The sequence below is a fragment of the Crotalus tigris genome, unplaced genomic scaffold (assembly GCF_016545835.1).
Source record: "Crotalus tigris isolate CLP2741 ecotype Arizona unplaced genomic scaffold, ASM1654583v1 scf7180000017598.18339901613:2243638, whole genome shotgun sequence".
In the NCBI taxonomy this organism is placed as follows: Eukaryota; Metazoa; Chordata; class Lepidosauria; order Squamata; family Viperidae; genus Crotalus; species Crotalus tigris.
The window spans coordinates 1,310,542-1,324,661 of record NW_024096502.1 but is presented as its reverse complement, the minus strand read 5'-3'; the positions used below and the strand labels follow the sequence as shown (position 1 = coordinate 1,324,661).

General features: G+C 42.5%; 1 protein-coding gene across 3 annotated transcripts in view; it reads left to right on the top strand.

The window, feature by feature from the left end:
* The window catches only part of PHYHIPL (phytanoyl-CoA 2-hydroxylase interacting protein like), a 60,892-nt gene that overhangs the window by 42,462 nt on the left and 4,310 nt on the right, over window positions 1-14,120 (top strand). For all 3 annotated transcript variants that reach the window (XM_039366795.1, XM_039366803.1, XM_039366811.1), the window contains exons 2-4: window positions 2,692-2,888; window positions 10,451-10,625; window positions 13,942-14,059. In XM_039366795.1, coding sequence (XP_039222729.1) covers window positions 2,724-2,888; window positions 10,451-10,625; window positions 13,942-14,059 — 458 coding nt within the window. In that variant the 5' untranslated portion in view covers window positions 2,692-2,723. The remainder of the gene's footprint in view (window positions 1-2,691; window positions 2,889-10,450; window positions 10,626-13,941; window positions 14,060-14,120) is intronic.

Below are 14,120 nucleotides of genomic sequence, written 5' to 3'. Positions count from 1 at the left end.
GAGTGGAGCTCCAGGCCTCGTGGCTTCAGGGACGTCCTCAAATCGATTTCTTGGCATTTCCATTGTCTTCTCCTAGTTTCTTCTTTGGACTGCCTCAACTAGCCTGACAGTCCTGATCTCATCCAAGTATTAACCAGGTGTGGTCCTGCTTAGCTTTTCAGATCATTCAAGGTGAGCTAGTAAGGGCTGTTCTTTGCCATCATTGTTGCTGCTTTTGAGAAATATCCAGGGTTGTGTGCCTGAGCTGTCCTTATGCCGTGAGCTTTTAAAAAAATTCTTCTTACATTTCCGGAAGCGTCCTCACTTGAAAAAAGATGAGGTGATTGTCCAACCCTTCCGAAAAAAATTCTGAGATTTGGTGAAGAATTTCAGGTTGAATGGAGAACTGCTTTCTCCAAGGTCCAGTAAAGAGATTCCATGATCCGAGGTGGCACAGCAGTTAGAGTGCAGTACTGCAGGCCACTTTAGCTGACTGTGTTCAGCAGGTCAGCGGTTCAAATCTCACCGGCTCAAGTTTGACTCAGCCTTCCATCCTTCCGAGGTAGGTAAAATGAGGACCCAGATTGTTGCGGGCAATGTAAATATGTATATACATTGCTTAATGGTGTACACCGCTTAGAGAGTGCTTGCACTTAAAGCGGTATATAAGTCTCATAAATAAATAAATAAATAAATAAATAATCAGAGTCCATGACTGAATTCCAATCAGGATTATGAATATCGAACACTAATAATCCTGCTTGTAAGAATTCAAGAACCTCTGAAATAGCCCTGTTCGAAATCTGCCATTAATTTTTGTGCTCATTTTTCCCAGGCTGACAATTAGTAGGTCGAACTTAAATTAGCAAAGGAGTTGTTTCTTTGAATAATAAATGTTCTATCTGACTTTAATTACTTCATAATTCTCTCTGGGTAGCTTTAAAAATCACAGTGGCTCAGCTCTGCTTTTTCTCGATTATCTTTGAACTGGCCTGTTAAGCCCTACCCCAGTGGTGGCGAACCTATGGCACGCGTGCCAGAGGCGGCACTCAGAGCCCTCTCTGTGGGCACACAGGCCATATTCCTGAAGATGGCAACCGTCCCTCTTCAACCAGCCCCCCGCTAACTCGCCAAGGTCCCACATGGCCAAATGCATCCCAGCACCTATGCGCTCGCTGGCCTTTGTGTGCAGAGGTCGATGGTGTCAGGCAGCAGCTGCCCCGGCCCTGCCACACCTTGCCCTGTGACAATGGCACTCCCGCCCTGCCTCGCCCTGCCTCGCCTCACCCCACAGGACGAGCCTCCTGCCCACCGCCCCACCTGCCAGAGACCCTCCGGATCTCCCCCAACCCTGTTCGGCCCCCACAGGCGTCCCTCCCCACAAACAACATTGAAGTGATCACGCCCACCTTGGCCACTCCCACACAATCTGCCATGACCACCACAGCCACGCCCACCCAGTGGGCCATGCCCACCTGGCACCCGGCGATAAATCAGTGGGTTTTGGGTTGCAGTTTGGGCACTCTGCCCTACCCAATGATGACAAACCTTTAATCATGAAAAACAATGTAGTGGGTCTTGATGGCAAGTACTAGTGTGCATATCAATGCCCATGATCTATGTACAAAGAAACACATTTCCTAGGTCTTACTTAGCTATGTCTGACCCTCATCCACACTCTACCTAGAATTGCATGGTAACCAATATTACATCATATTGTAAGATGTTTACTGAAGTAGTCATGTGGACTCATCAATAAAGTTTATTCTAGAGTGGAGTGTAGCACTTCATGTTTTTGGTTGAGTGGCAAGTGAAACTTTTTGAATACTGCTAATTGATAATTAATTGGAAAGCCTGGGGAGAACGCTAGTAGGAAAAAGATGCCAAGTTGAGTTAACCCAATAACAGTGGAATTGGATCTCCCAAAGCCATTAAGACAGGTCCACCCTATGTTTCACTGCAGTCTGCTGAAGCGGGAGCTAAGCTTTCCCTTAAAGCCAGCAGAAGCCTCCCCCCCCACACAGCCCATTATGGTAGAAGGGGAAGAACATTTTGAAATTAAAGAGAGATTAGACTCCAGGAAAACATCATGGTTCGACCCAATACTTGGTAGCGTGGAAAGACCTCCACCATCTCCAAATGAGTGGGTACATAAGAAACATGTCAGAGCCCCTAGATTGCTTAAAAGATAGGGAAATGGAGGCAAGTTCTTATATTCTGTTCTGAAATCCAGAAAAGATGGCAGTATTTTGAATGTTAGATGGGACATTGTTTTACTGGAGGGGTGAGCTAAGCTTCATCGTTTGAAAAGTATCACTCTCACAACTCACATCAGCTGCCCATGGAACAGTGACATTGCCTAGCTCCAGTTAGCATCCTATCCAGTGTCCAGAACTAAGTTGCTTGGTCCAGTTCTATATTTGCCTTGGCTAAAAATATTCCAATTATGAAACATGACACAATTAATATGCTGCTACCTCTCCTTGAAACCCCAATCTGCAACTAAGTTGTCTGCTGGGGGGACAAGACTCCACCTCCCGATCTCTGTTGTTGTTGTTTTTTTTGCAAATCTTATGTTCACCAACTTAATCTTGGGTCTTTACCCCATCTACCAGTGTCTATTGCCTCTCAGTCCCCAGGAATGCATGCTGAACTATGCTCTCCAGTTGTGCTCCTGATAACCAGGGCTATGTTTTATCCACACCTCTGCAGGCAACAAGTCACAAGACAGTGGGATTGCCGAGATGGAAGAGCTGCCAGTTCCTCACAACATCAAGATTAGCAACATCACTTGTGATTCTTTCAAGATTTTGTGGGACATGGACTCCAAGTCAAAGGAACGCATCACTCACTATTTCATTGATCTAAATAAGAAAGAGAACAAGAATTCCAACAAATTTAAGCACAAGGTAGGTCTTCCATTCCTATGGGTATGAAGCACTGAGCAATGCAGGATTCTGATTTCTGTAACTCAAATCCTCATAATATCGCTACCCATAGTATTAGGAAGGGGGAAATCATTTTAAATGGCTAACACAAAAAGTTTTTCCCAAAGAAAGAGAACTCAAAGTCTACACTTCTACCTCAGACTTAAATTTTTCTAACATCCTTGCAGTGGTTTGGTACCTCTGTCTAATCCAGACCATTATATGTTATAATTCATCAGAGACTTAATAGGCATTTGATGCAGTTGTCTTTCCTGCAAAGTTGGAGGAAATTAATGGTGAAGATGTCATATTGGATTTTCCCCTAGGATTTTTACAATAGTGATCCTTTACACATTTATTAATGAGGAAGCCCCATTACAGTTATGGGGGATTAATTCAGGCTTATATATAGTAACGATCATTTCCATATAATCTTTGAGATGAACACGTGCATGAAATGTGTTTGAAAGTATGCATTTTACATGCATTTCTCCTAATGCATACATTTCTGTGTATCCTCCCAATATTTTGTGCAAGTTGCTTTCCTGATAGGATGCATTTATATGTATATCTAGATGGATTTGGTTCTGCCTCATGAGATGCTGAGACCTGGTTGAGCCAGTATGCAAACCATAGGTGAAACTGAGCTAGTGCAATTGACCAATGGGAAGAACAGATATATTATTATTTGTGGGATTTGGGATAGCAAGCAGGAGACCCACATCAATATACCTTTAACTCAAGGCATTAGCTTGGCATGAATTGAGCTGAAGGTCCCAGAAAGAGTGGGAGGTTCAATTTTTGTCTGCACCTTCAGCTCAATTCATGCCAATCTACTGTACTTCTATTGTTGTTGCTAGTTGCGAAGTCATGTCCGACCTATTGCATCCCCATGGACAACGTTCCTCCAGGCCTTCCTGTCCTCTACCATCTTCTGGAGACCCTTTAAGCTCACACCTACTGCTTCAGTGACTCCATCCAGCCATCTCATTCTCTGTCGTCCCTTTCTTCTGTTGCCCTCAATCTTTCCAAGCATCAGGCTCTTCTCCAGTGAGTCCTTCCTTCTCATTAGGTGGCCAAAGTACTTGAGTTTCAACTTCAGGATCTGGCCTTCTAAAGAGCAGTCGGGGTTGATCTCCTCTAGGACTGACTGGTTTGATTGCCTTGCAGTCCAGGGGACCCGCAGCAGTCTTCTCCAGCCCCATAGTTCAAAGGCCTCAATTCTTTGGCGCTCAGCCTTTCTTATGGTCCAACTTTCACAGCCATACATTGCAACTGGGAAAACCATGGCCTTGACTATATTTGCTGATCTAGTTGGAAGCAAAACGAGACGGCATCACATTCTCCCCACGAAGGGCAAAATGTAGCCTCTTCAGCAGAGCAGGTCAACCTCTGAGATTGCACCTCCTTATCATGTAATTACTGAAATATCACCCTTATTCATACTAATGATATTCATAGATATAACTCTTTTTGATCTGAATATCCAATTCTCCAGGCAGAAGTGACCATAAGTAGCTACTAATAAGAAACATTCACTAAATAGGTAATTATGCTGGAAGAGAGAGTGAAATGGTCTTGGGGGAAAAAAAGACCATGATGTGGGTGTAATATATTATATCCCAGATATATTCGAGCTATGTATGTCATCAAAGCTATGTATTTCGTTCAAGCTATGTATGTCTATGGAGATTCTCAGTCATCCAGTTGTTCCAAAGAAGCTTTTTCACAAGGCCATTGGACTTCCTTGTTAAATAAGAAAGTCCAATTGCCTCGTGAAAAAGCATCTTTGGGACATCAAAGGGGACATATTCTCAGGCAGCAAAGCTCAGGGAAGGGAAGGGAAAATGGATCTTACAAAGGGTCAAGTTGACTGGAGGTTTTGAGAGTTGAAGCCCACCGTTTCAGCAGGGCAGGGAAGGCTGGCAGATATTCTGGGACCTAGTAAATGCTTCAGAAGCACATTAACGAAGTTCATAAAGTCCATCAGAAGCAGAATGACTCGCTTGGACTGGAGGCCCTTTGTGGACAGGCAAGTTGTTATTGGCATTAGAAATAATTAAGGTGAGTTTCTCCTGTCAGGGAGAACCCTGAGGGCTACAGGAGAACAAAAGAGGAGAAAATTGCAAATGGTTTTTCTAGCTTTGTGCCCTGAATCAGGCAGGTGTGATCATGGAAGGGAGAACTAGACAGGTTCCTGAAAGGAATCTTTAACAGAATAGAATTCTTTATTGGTCAAGTGTGATTGGACACCCCAGGAATTTAATGCTAGTCTAGAGTAAGTAAAGAAACTTGGATACTGCAGGAGGATTTTTTTTTTCGTCCTAATTTACAATGAGTTCATTATGGTGGAGTATCTGGTTGATCTGAAATGCTTCTTTCTACCGGGGTGGAGTTGCCATTTGTGAGCTGAGATACCAATTGTCTCTTGTCTGTTTATGTCTGTTAGCCCATCCTGGTCTTCCCACAATCTCTCACATTCCATCACACTTCAGTGCGAGTGCAATTGCCACTTCTGATGGGCGGGGAAGAAGTGAGAATATGCTTGGGTATGCCAACAGCAGTAGTAGTACCAGTTGCCATTTGCTTGCCCATCTGGTTCAAAACAGCGATGGCAGGTATAGTCCCAGAGATCAGCTATCCTTGCCCTTTGGATATTTTCAGGAACGAAAGATGACACTCCCAGCCAAAGAGACAACCCTGTTGTCAAAGTCCCACTGCTATGGAATTTCCTCCCAAAAAAGGAGATTTTTCTTTCTTCTCTCCAAAAAGAATACAGGTAGTCCTCAACTTATGGACCACAGCTAAGCTCAGAATTTACACTGCTAAGAAATTTGTTAAGTGAGGTTTGCCCCATTTTACGACTTCCTTGCCACATTTGTTAAGTGAACCACTGCAGTTGTTAAAATGGTAACGTGCTTGTTAAGTCAATCTGGTCTTCCCGTTGACTTTTGTTTGTCGGAAGGCTGCAAAAGGAGATCATGTGACCCCAGGACACTGCAACTGTCATAAATGTGAGTCAGCTTTCAAGCATCGGAATGTAAATCACGTGACCGGTAATGTAAATCACGGATGCTGCAATGGTTGTAAGTGTGAAAAATGGTCATAAGTCACTTTTTTCAGTGCAGTTGTAATTTTGAACCATCACTAAGCAAACATAAGATTGATCTGCTCAGGAGCAGAGCACTTTCTCAATGTGCCTTTTAAATGGAGATCTGCGTATGTTTTTGTGGCCTCTAAAGACATTAATAACAATGATAATGAAAACCCTGTAATGACACAGTTGCCAAAATGCTTCATTGGAACATCTGTAAAAATGATCATGACAATAAGTTGGCGAGAACACACAAGTTGAAAAGATAGTTGACAAACAAACAAGTTAAAATATTGGGGGATTTCTGAATATAGACCGATAAAAGTTTTGGCTCATAACACGCCAGATATAACTGTTCCTGATGAACTGAAGGAAGTGTGTCTAATTGATGGGCCAATATCAGGAGATAGTAAACGAAGAATTGGAGAAGATCACAGAGCATTAAGATCTGAAAATCAAAACAGAAAGATTGTGGCATAAACCAGCTGTCTCAGTGCTTCTCCAAGAAACCAAAATATCAAAAAACCTTGGACGAAACTTAGAAAACCTGTGCATTGACACAATTTCCGTCTGTCAGTTGCAAAAGGTCACACTGCTCAGGTCTGCACATATACTAACCCCAATACATTACAACATTCCAGGTTCTTGGGAAGAATGTGATGTTTATGAAGGCCAACACCAACTAAAAACCAGCAATGATGACTTCACATTGTTGTGTGTATAAATAAATTACATTTAGACTTGCGATGCTAGACTGACATAAAGTCTAGATTGACATGAGTCCAAGACTTTGGAGGTTCATATTTGCACCTGGAACTCTGTTGTTGATGTAACACATTCCTATCACAATTGGAGTGAAAAAAAGGAAGACTAATAATTTTGGGAGGAGATGTGTTAAGGCAGCTTTATTCGAGCTAAATAATTTTTGTTGTTTTTATAAGAGCCACTGATTTAATCTATTCACATCTTCAGGGTCAGCATTTAAAAATATATTATTAGCTGTCAAATGTTTATTTATCCTTTAAATGCATTTTTTTTCAAAGCACTTTACTGGGCAAACACTTGACATTTTGGTATTTACTGCCTTTCTTTTTAAATAGAATCTTTTCCTCTGTCTGAAGCACAAAGCCATGCAACATTAATGTAAAATTATCCACCCTGAATAAGATTCAGTAACTGAGTGACATACTTGACCATTTAAACAACAACAGCTTGATAGCAGCAGAGAAGCTATTTTACCAGTGCAATTATTACTTAGAAAGAAGCAAATATAATCTCAAGAAGACAATGCTTCAAAATGCTCTTCCATTTTCTTTCTTTATATAATTAATTTTTGTAAATATGGGAATTGCTGAGACTTTGGAAGTGGATAATGTCTAAGAACGTTGGGAAGTTGGACTCTTTCCTAAAAGCAATTCCTGATGGCCATCCTTTGTCCATAGTATTGCTGTTCACTACTGCTGACTTGGTGGCATGTACCTAATTATGGAGTCATAGTAGAAGTTATGGGGAGGAAAGCTATGGCAAATCTAGACAGCACACTAAAAAGCAGAGACATCACCCTGCCAACAAAAGTACATATAGTCAAGGCCAGGGTCTTCCCAGTTGCAATGTATGGCTGTAAAAGTTGGACCATAAGAAAGGCTGAGTGCCAAAGAATTGAAGCCTTTGAACTATGGTGCTGGAGAAGACTTCTGCGAGTCCCCTGGACTGCAAGATGATCAAACTGGTCAGTCCTAGAGGAGATCAACTCTGACTGCTCTTTAGAAGGCCAGATCCTGAAGTTGAAACTTCCTGGAGGAATGTTGTCCATGGGGTCACGATGGATCGGACACAACTTTGCAACTAACAACAACAAGATCAGCAAAACAAACCAGGAAGATTCACTGAATCCTGATCTGTATAACATGACATACAAGCTAAAGTCCCTCATTTGCAGCTGTTTTAATAAATGGCTGTTCCTATTTAGTTTAATTATTCTTGTATTTCTCACTTGTAGTTTATTTATGCAATATTATTCTAACCAGATCAGAAGAGAAACCCCAAAAGGATGGCCTTTTTCCTATTATTCCTATTATTATATTATTCCTGTTCATTTATGATACCTCATTAGAGGGGGGAAAGTAATGATGGTTGTATATTTTATTAATTGCAGTATTACCTATATAACATTCTAGTGGTTGTATTGGGTTTTTGCTTCTAGAAATTGCTTTGAGACTGTTTGAGACTGGTGTCAAGGCTCACTTTTCCACTGATATATTATCCTGCGTTTGCCCTGATTTGCTTTAATCTGTTTAGGATTATCAGGCTGCTGGCCTGCCATAAATAGCTTCCAAGTATCTTTCTTTTTAACAGAGGGTAAATGACAGGCTTGAAGGAACCACCTTACAATATGAAAAGCTTTAGAAGTCGGGTCAATTATAAGAAACATTCTGATAATTTCCTTTCGCAGAAGACCACCAACCAAATAGCAAATGCTTAAGAAATCTTTTTTTTAATCATTTTTTATTTTTTAAACCAACAAAACAAAACATAACACACATACACACACAGTGTATACTCCTTTTTTTTTAACAGAGATTTCGTAATGGTAATCTTCTATTATTTACATTTCCCCATCTTATTCTTTTTTAGAATATTTGTCCTTGTTGTCCCGTTGTTTCTTATTTGCATTTTATTTCCTTCATACTATACTTCATACTAAGAATAATACATATTATTATTACTATACATTATTATACACACATTTTCCACTTTTGACCTTTCCACATTTATTCTCCTCTATTATTTCTAGTCTCCAACCAGTCATACCACTTGTTCCATATTATAGTATTCTGTGTCTTCCTTTTCTTTTATCTCTTTTGTTAATTTGTCCATCTCAGCACAGTCCAGGATTTTTCTTATCACTTCTTCCTCTGATGGTATATTCTCATTTTTCCAGAACTGTGCGTATGCTATTCTTGCTGCCATTGTTATATGTAGAATTAAGTACCATATTTCTTTACTATATTTTCTGTTTAAAATACCCAGCAAGAAGATCTCTGGTTTCCAGTCTACGGGTTGGTCTATTATTTCTTTGATCCATCTTCTTATTTTAGTCCAGTATTTTTTCGCAACTGGGCATGTCCACCATAAATGATAATATGTTCCATGTACTTTTTTACATTTCCAACATGTTGGCGAATTGTTCTGGAACATCTTGGCAAGCTTTGCTGGTGGAAGGTGCCATAGAAATGCTTAAGAAATCTTAGTTGGAAGATGAACTCATTGCCTATGAAATGTGGAATTGCTACAATACTTGCAACCGTCTTCTGATTCCACCTCTTCAACCTACTTAGACATCTTTCTCAAGAAAAAGGAGAAATATCTCCAGTTTTATAGCCTTCCAACTACTGTACTATATTTAGGATTGCTGTATCTGGGCTGCAATAATTCAAATTGCCATAAGATGGCGAGACTTCAGGATTAGACTTTGCAATGTTATCTTGCTGCCATCTAGTGGACTTCTAGATGCTTGCAAATGCCATTCAGTCAATGCAATACCAGCTCTGGCAAATAATTCTGCTTTTCCTAACTAACCATTATGTTATGTTTGTTTGTGGGACTAATGTAAGAGAAGCATTCAGGAAATACCCATTTCCTTCCTTCCTTCCTTCCTTCCTTCCTTCCTTCCTTCCTTCCTTCCTTCCTTCCTTCCTTCCTTCCTTCCTTCCTTCCTTCCTATCCCCTGAGTAATTCTCTTTTATTAGTCAACCAACAAGAGGAAATAACATTTCAACATCTTTGAATTTTAGTAAGAAGCCAACCTAATTCACCTGGAGAAAGGCATGATAAATATCACATGCATCATTCTATTATTGTGAAATAATATGAAGTATATAATTTGAAAGAAATGAGAGGAGAGATAAAAGAGTAAAGGAGGGGAGAAGGAAGTAGGAAGGTTGGAGGAGAAGAGGAGAAGTGGGGAGAAAGGGGAGGAGAGTGGCGAAGGAAAGAGAAGAGGAGAGGAAGAAGAGGGAAATAGGGAAGAGAAGAAAGGGAGGAAGAAGGTAGAGAAGAAGGAGTGTGGATACAGTGAAAGGGGAAATGGGCAAATAATACCAAAAGTCATGTGTATGTATTTATTTCATTTTGTTAAAAGTATCTTATATATGAATGTTAAAAGAATGTATGTTAACATCTGATAAATACCACGGTATATGTATGGGGGAGAGTTTGGAAAAATAAAAAATAATTTTAAAAAAAGAAGTATATCATTTGACATGGATTACGCAATTTGTATTGGTTGTGTGGTGGTGTCCTAGCACAGGATGTCCATTCCACAGCTGCTTCCCATGAGAGTGGAGAGCACCAAACTGGGGAGACGAGGTTCAACAGCTGGGAGGCTCACTTATCTTCTGATCCTCTTTGTATTGTCTTACTTTGTCCTCCCTTTTTCCTGCTCAACTAGGACGTGCCTACAAAACTCGTGGCAAAAGCTGTCCCCTTGCCCATGACTGTCCGTGGCCACTGGTTCCTGAGCCCACGGACCGAATACACCGTTGCTGTGCAGACGGCCTCCAAGCAGGTGGATGGAGACTACACGGTTTCAGAATGGAGTGAGATTATTGAGTTCTGTACGGCAGGTGAGTCCTCTGCTTGTGGGAACCAGCCTATGGCCAAGAGATAGCTTGTCGGAAGCCAATATCAGTTAAAAGAAGCAGAAATGGCTGGGTGCCAGAGTGGCCACTTTGGGGCAAGGAATGGAGTACTGAGTAGGTCAGGAGGAACCCCTGGACGTTGGGTGCTTCTGAGGATTGTGAGGAAGACAGGAAAATAGAAGGGGCACTGGATTGTTGCAAAAGTGAGTACAAAAGTAAGTGGCCAGGATAGAAAAAAAATGCATTCAGGTGGCTTGCTGATTTGTAGAGAAGGCATGAGAATAGAACCACAAAATGAACAGATGAAAGAAGCAGTAGACCCTATACCATTTCACACAAATGGATATATAATCCAGAGAGAGAGGGAGGAGAGAGAAAGAGAGAGAGAGAGAGAGAGAGAGAGAGAGAGAGAGAGAGAGATATTGAGGTGGTTTGCTGAGCTGTGGAGAAGGCATGAGGATAGAATCACAAAATGAACAGATGAAAGAAGCAGTAGACCCTATACCATTTCACACAAATGGATATATAATCCAGAGAGAGAGGGAGGAGAGAGAAAGAGAGAAACAGAGAGGGGGGGAAGAGAAAGAGAGAGGGAGAGAGAGAGGGGGGGAAGAGAAAGAGAGAGGGAGAGAGAGAAAGAAAGAGAGAGAGAGAAGAGAGAGAGAAAGAGAGAGAGAGATTAAGGTGGTTTGCTGAGCTGTGGAGAAGGAATGAGGACAGAACCACAAAATGAACAGATGAAAGAAGAGTGAAAGACACAAAAGGAAGCTCAAAAAAGTTATGCTTGGACAAAGTTGAGGAAATAATGGAATAACAAAGTTGGAAGGGACCTTGGAGGTCTTGTAGTCCAGGGCTTTTCAACTGGTGGTACGCTTACCGCCAATGGGTACTTTGGCACCTGCAGGTGGTACACCACTAGAGAAGTGGTAGCGGGGCGGAGAGAAATGAGCTAAAGCAGTGACAGTGCCGCACAAGCCCGAGGGAGAGACAGCTGGAGCTGCAGGGCTGTCAGAGCTTGGCAGAAGCGCCAGGATCAGCACCGTGCTCCAGCTGATCGGCGCTTCCGGAAGCTGGAGGTGCACTCAAGAGAACAGGAGGAGGAGGTGGGGAGAGGAGAGGATATAAAAGGAGGTTTTGGAGGGAAAGGGCCAACGAGGGACTGCCCCCGCCCCACCCCCTGGGTGCATGAAGAGGAGCCATCCCTGCTGACCATCTCTGCTGAGCACTAAGGAAGAAAAAAGGTAAGTGAAGCACTTCCTTTCCCCCAGGACACCAGCGCTCACATGCTCGCCGCCCAGGGGGCAAGACAGAGACAGCGGGAGGGGGGGTCGCAGTCTCCAGGGCTGCCCGTGGATCTAAGGCTGAGCACATTCCAGCTTTGATGGCCCCTACCAGTAGATCAATGCCACACCTACTCACTGACCTAGCCTCGTAGCCACTAGGCTTCCCTTTCACCAGGACTATCCCTGCCTGCATGGGATAGCGACAGCCAGCGGCAGCGCTAGCAATCTCTCCCACTTCCGTCATCCCTTCCTGAATGTGGAGGAAGGAAAGAGGAGCAGGGAAGGAAGGAAGGAAGGAAGGAAGGAAGGAAGGAAGGGAAGAAGGAAGGAAGGAAGGAAGGAAGGAAGGAAGGAAGGAAGGGAGGGAGGGAGGGAAGGAAGGAAGGAAGGAAGGGAAGGAAGGAAGGAAGGGAAGGAAGGAAGGAAGGAAGGGAAGAAGGAAGAAGGAAGGGAAAGGAAGGGAAGGGACGAAGGAAGGGGAAGGAAGGAAGGAAGGAAGGAAGAAGGGAAGGAAGGGAGGAGGAAGGAAGGAAGGGAAGAAAGGAAGGAAGGAAGGAATGAAGGAAAGGAAGGAAGGGAAGGAAGGAAGGAAGGAGGGGAAGAAGGAAGGAAGGAAGGAAGGAAAGGAAGGAAGGAAGAAGGAAGGAAAGGAAGAAGGAAGGAAGGAAGGAAGAAGGAAGGAAGGAAGGAAGGAAGAAGGAAGGAAGAAGGAAGGAAGGGGCGGGAAGGGAGGGAGGGAGGGAGGGAGGGAGGGAAGGAAGGAAGGGAAGGAAGGAAGGAAGGAAGGAAGGAAGGAAGGAAGGAAGGAAGGAAGGAAGGGAAGGAAGGAAGGAAGGGAAGGAAGGAAGGAAGGAAGGAAGGAAGGAAGGGAAGAAGGAAGGAAGGAAGGGAAGAAGGAAGGAAGGAAGGAAGGAAGGAAGGAAGGAAGGAAGGAAGGAAGGAAGGAAGGAAGGAAGGAAGGAAGGAAGGAAGGAAGGAAGGAAGAGGCAATTTGGTTGGAAATGCCCCAGTTCAAAGGAGAAAGCAATTTTGTGTTCTGTTTTGTCACAGACAGCAGTTTGTGCTTGGTATTGGTATTCTTGAATTGTGAGCTCTTAGGAAAATATCCTTTTCTTGTGTGTTGCTAACAGCCATTTCCAGTGGGGAAAACAGAGTGGGGGAAAATAAGGTGACCAACTGTCCTCTTTTAGGGAGGACAGTCCTCCTTTTGTAAGTTCTGTCCTCCCTCAAAAAGTGTCCTCCTACATGACCTCCTTTTCGATAATTGAAGACTAATCTGCAGGGCTTTTTTTCCCCTCATAGAACGCTCAGAACGGTGTTCCGGCACCTTTTTTTGATGTTTTTTTTTTCAACTTTTGCATGAGCTGTGCTACTCCCCCTATTGGCTTTCGAAAGCCAATAGGAATTGCTGCTGAGCGCGTCAAAACACCCGGCTGGCAAACTTTGCCCATGCAAGTTGTCTGTGTTATTGTTGCAATGAATAAAATGTTTCTTTTATTTACCATATTTTTTTCTTCAATTTATTTGTGTCCTCCTTTTCATTGTAAAAAAGTTGGTCACCTTAGGGAAAATGTTTTCCTTTGCTATATTTCCTGCTCAAATGGATATCTAATCCAGAGAAAGAGAGGGAGGGAGAGAAAGAGATAAAGAGAGAGTTGCAAAACTGAGAACAAAAGGTGAGGTATGAATCAACATATGGGCATGATAGAAGCGAGGCAGTTTTCAAGAAGAGGAAGGTATGGAGAAGTATACTAAATAATGTTGCTGCTAAGGTTCCCTTTTCTTTTTTTTTCCTTTCCTCCTTTGTTTCCTTTCCCTACTGTGTCTTAACTCTCCGTCTGAACTTGACATTGTATTGCTTACCCTGAAAGAGAATAACCAATGGGGAAATACGGATGCACATATGGATAGGTGTATGTTGCTAGCTTTGGGATCCCAGTTGATCATAGCACCATCCATCATCTGTTTGGAAGCACCGGTGTATTACCTACGCTAACAAAAATGTTTTGTATTCACAGATTATTCCAAGGTTCACTTAACACAACTTTTGGAAAAGGCAGAAGTGATTGCAGGGCGTATGCTTAAATTTTCGGTCTTTTACCGGAATCAACACAAAGAATACTTCGACTACATCAGGTAAGTGGAGGCAAAAAGAGCCAGCTTTTCAGAGGTGCCTGATTATTTATTTATTTATTTA